The following is a 4810-nucleotide window of genomic DNA, read 5'->3' on the forward strand; positions in this document are numbered from 1 at the left end:
GAACCAAGCTAGTTGTCTCTAGTAAGTACCATTATTATTGATCTCATTTGGGATGGATTTATTCCTGTTCTGGGAAAGAAAAGTGAACTGCTTGAAAGTTTAGTCTCGGTTATAACAGCAATTAAGAAGTGGAAAAGTTTCTTATTGATAGAGGTGGTTCAGTTTCAGTTGATTGGGAAGGAAAATTGCCTGGAATGTAATAAATATCTAGTTCCTGGCCCTACTGAATGGAACTGATTTACTTTTGCATGTCTATTATTCTTAATTGTGGTGAAGCTTTGCAAATTACAGGATAAATGCTGTCTTCAGTATAAAGCATATAGCAATGCCTACAGTATGGTGCTCAGAAAACACATACTGCCAAGGTGACTATAATTCAGTCAATTCATAAAAAACAGAAGAGAGTTCCAGAGAAATTTAAAATCCATGCCTCTGACCAAGATTGTTGCCTGATGCAATTTGCAATTAAATTGTCCCTGTGTAGAGGCAGCTGCTTTTGCCAAATATACAACAGCATCACCACTTCCCAAAGGCATGAACGTAGTTATGGCTGTCAGTAAGTTTTGTTTAGAACATGGACTTTGAATTTAAAATATGGGCTTCAAAATATGAGTTCGATGAAATTTTGATTGAGGTATTTTCACACAATAAAAACCTTGTTTACCTGAATATTTAAATAAACAACTAGTAAACTTTCTTAAACTCCTTTAGGAATCATAATGTAACCACATTTCTTCTTAAAACAGCAAAAAGGGGTTACTTCAGAGAAAACCTGAACCTGATCAGAGGCAACAGATCTTTGTTAGGGAAATCCCAGAGCTAAAAGGATTAGAACACAGTTAGAAGAGAAGCACGGCACTGCTTTCCTCTCAGAAAACTCTGTGTTTAAAAATGGGAACTTTTTACTCACTACAAAAATCAAAGTCTTTCTAAAAATGGCATTTTAGTCAACGTTGAAAATTCAGCTATTGCACTGGGTCAGATTTATCACCAGCCTCCAAATCAGACACACATTTTCTGTAGCCCATGCAAGAAAAGTGCAGGAGATATTGCTAAGCATTATCAGACTGTGGAACGCCGATGTCAAAATATTTGGAACTGGAACTAAACTTATTGTTTCAAGTAAGTACGAAATGTAAAACTTAACTACTTCTGAAATGCTTTGCAGTACAGTTAGATACTGGCTACGTGAAGTGCTCTGCTACTTTACCTCCTGCTAGTTTTAACTCTACTGAATGCTTTGTCAGGTTTTCCTCTTAAACAGCCTTTCCATGTGCAGAACACAATGTAATTGCTTTCTATTTATGTATGAAATGGGGAAACTGCTATTGCAGCACAGATGTATAACTAACTCCATTGTTATTTTAATTTTGAAGACTAATTTAAGCATGGCAAAGATAGCATTTGGAGAACTGAAAGATGGGTTTGTTTTTGAATATGCATATTCAACCTTTGCGATAAGTCTAACTCATTCTGAAGGAAAAGTGTCAAACATTTGGCTTACCCAAATTCTTTGAAAAGCAGAACATTTCCCTTTAGGATTACATCTGACTATAGCAAATGGATGGAGTTATCTGAGATATGCCAGAACTGTCTGAAGATACAAACAGCTGAAAGGCCACTTTCTCTTCCCAGCTTTTGCAGAAATCGCTTATCATCAGTTTCACTATTCTTAAGGAAGAATGTCAAACTCATACTGTTTTGACATACTTATCAAAATTATTTAATTCACATAAACTTCTGGTGCTTTAATACTTGCCTGTGATTTGGCTCAACTAAGCACCTGAGATCTCAGTGTAATATTCACCAATTACAGGTCCATTATATGGGCTGCATAAGGAGCAAATTACTTGGCCAATATCTGAGCAAATAGATCTTCTTCTGGTGGTGCCTTTGTATGGAAAGCAGAGCCAGAGCCAAGGTGTTCAGTCTACACTGTTTGTCTAAACATTCAGAAGACTAAAACGAGTTGAAATTAATCCTGCCCATTTCACAATTTTTCTTTAGGCAACTGCTCCTTTTTTGATTTTCTAGGGTCTAAAAACTGGTTATTCAGCAAATCTTATTTTCTTTAAAAAATGTTATTTACCCATATAAAGATAACTAGGCTGCACTGTTATTGCAAAGACTCCATTCACTGTGACCTCCCTATTCCACAAAGGTGTTTGGCTCCAGTTCAAAACTCATTGTGTCAGGTAAGTTACATCCTATTTTCCATACAATTACCAATAAGAGCTTGGGGTCAAAAATATAGATGAGGGTCATAGAGTCCCAGAGGTCACTCAGCCCGCTTAGAGCCTCAGTCAGCACCAGGCCAAGGCTTCTGACCAATTAATAGAATAAAAGGGCTGTATTTACCTCTTGCTTAAGATCAGGCATTTCATCACAGCTTGTCTTTTCAGAGGTGACTATCCAACATTAGATCAGCAAGTTACTCCTAAGGGAAAAGAAATGGAGAAAACCATGACTTGGGATAACTCCATTATTTCACACTAACATTAATTCCATTGAATCATCAGGGTTTGAGCTTCAGCAGAATCTTTTGTTTTTAACATACATAAAGAGCCAAACTCCCATTGACCTGTAATGAACTTGACTTTGTTCCTGTTGGTCCCTTTTAACAAGGTCTGATCAAAAGAAAGTTGCTCGAGACTCACAATAAGGGAGGTAACAGAAGGGCTGGGATTTGAGAGGATGGTTTGGCATTTGCATTTACTGAGATTCATGAGGTTTTAGAAGCTTACAATAGAATGGGAATAGTAATCCACAATAACTGGCAATACAGGATTCTTCTGTACGTGTCTTTCCAGGGAATTTGGGCACTCACAAGGTCACAACAGGGAAGCCAAGACTAAATCATAACTAGAATTCAATAGAAATACGATATGTGTGACAGGACGACCGTGTTGAGTGTAGTGCAAATCCTTACCTGTGCAAATCAGGTATCTCCCATGCTTTTCAAAAAGTTCAGTAGTTCAAAAAGCTCCAAGTATTTTTAGTAAATATGTATAATATATTACATGTTGCATAAAGATACATTATACTTACATTTTATTTATACTTTGCCTGAAGTTGGATTAAACTAATTTTCTGACTTTTAAAATTAAAATGGTCAAGATTACTGGATGCATTAGTTTGCATTATTATTTTTTTAACATGGAAAAATTAGAAGCCCTGAATTAAATCCCATTAGATTTGAAAATCTAAACAAGTGTTAGGCAGCAGGATGGAGCTGTAGGACATAAATAAGGGTACATGTGGCTGCTCAAAAGAAATCTGTGGAGTGAAAGCCTCTTACCATGAGTAACATTAATAGGTATATTTGTTAATGGCTTTAACAAAACTGTCATGGATTTCATGGGCACAAAAATGAATTCAGTATCTGATTCTTTTAAGGCAATGTTCACAAACACGTTTCAGCATGAATGTTACCCCTAAATTAACCCCTAAATTTATGTCAGAGAACCATCACATTGTTAGCAATTTTATTTCTGGTACAACAGAATTCAGTCCACGCATTCATTTCAATGAAAAATCTCCAAAATGAAGATAATTGATAATATAAGGGTTATCTTTTTGAAGGCAGGCAGCCTTATGTCATGGTCATCTTTGTTGTTAAACACCAAATATGAAATAATACTTCCAAGAATCACTGAGGTGTTTTAAGGGGGATGCAGTGTTGAAGATTGCTCTAGAATAGCCAGATCATTTAAAGAAAGGTGGAAGATTTTTGACAAAAATACATCTTTATATTAATGTATTCTCTCCCTATCCAGATAGGCAAATGAAATGGGGATTACACACAGTTAGCTTGTCGAAACACCTATAGAGAGATGAAGTATTTGTTAATAAGACACTTAGGTTGTTGCTCTTCAGAATTTGTATTTTGTGCCTGTGTATTTATTGGCTGTACACTATTGACCTTCCAACTCTCTCTTCTGTTATTTTTCTCCTTTAATAACCAATCCAGACAAAGGAAATTCTCCACCAGCAAACTACGAAATCCTGCAGAAGACACATGAAGATCAGATAATATACGTTTGCCTTATTGAGAAATTCTACCCAGAAGTTATTCGGGTGACATGGACCGATGGAGAACAAGAGGTAACAGACAACGTAGTCAAAGGAAACACTTGGAAGCCCACAGCAGAGGATGAATACTCCATCGGCAGCTGGTTAACGGTACCGGCGGAGAACAGAGACAAGACCTATTACTGCAAATACGAGCACGAGAGCCAGGGGCGTTCACTGCCGACACGAGGTACGCGCTCAACTTACCATCCATTAACGTAACTCCAATGAGTGAGAGCATGGCCACAAATAACCATTACATTTCAACCTTCAAAATACACTCTGACAAAAAGATTCTTGAAGTTCAGATGGAGGATGTCATAGGAATCTCTTTAAGCCCATGTATCAATGCAAACAAACACCATAACCAACAACAAACACAAATTTGCTGCTTCAAGAACAAAAAGGGTTTATTTTAGAGAACAAAACACCACCATAATAGCAAATTCCCACTAAGGCAACATTAGATCATATTTTCCTCCGGAGTATTCTTTAGTGCTCAGCAACCATTAGGTAGCATGCTAATTAAGGTCCCTTCCTATGGAAATTATTCTGCATTGCTAAGAACAGTAGGTTGTGAAGGGAAACAGACTCCAGCTACTTCAGTGACAAGATCAGGTGGTCAACTTGACTCCAGTTCCAAACAAAAGGACACTGCCAGGGAACAGCCAATGGACACATTCCTGAAAGGGAAAGGCCAACCCCCCCCTTAGGGCAACAAATACCCAGACACTTCTCT

The 4810-nt window shown here is 37.3% G+C and overlaps 1 protein-coding gene across 1 annotated transcript; it reads left to right on the plus strand.

Moving 5' to 3' along the window:
* Positions 1 to 1080: 1080 nt before the first annotated feature.
* On the plus strand, positions 1081 to 4261 carry LOC104527824 (T cell receptor gamma constant 2; the record flags this gene model as incomplete). Its single annotated transcript, XM_029085878.1, has 3 exons — positions 1081 to 1122; positions 2162 to 2195; positions 3971 to 4261. Coding segments are annotated over exons 1-3 (367 nt in total), but the record flags the coding sequence as incomplete, so codon positions are not given.
* Between the last annotated feature and the right edge of the window lie 549 nt (positions 4262 to 4810).

Source organism: Antrostomus carolinensis, unplaced genomic scaffold, assembly GCF_000700745.2.
Source record: "Antrostomus carolinensis isolate BGI_N321 unplaced genomic scaffold, ASM70074v2 scaffold10427, whole genome shotgun sequence".
Classification (NCBI taxonomy): Eukaryota; Metazoa; Chordata; class Aves; order Caprimulgiformes; family Caprimulgidae; genus Antrostomus; species Antrostomus carolinensis.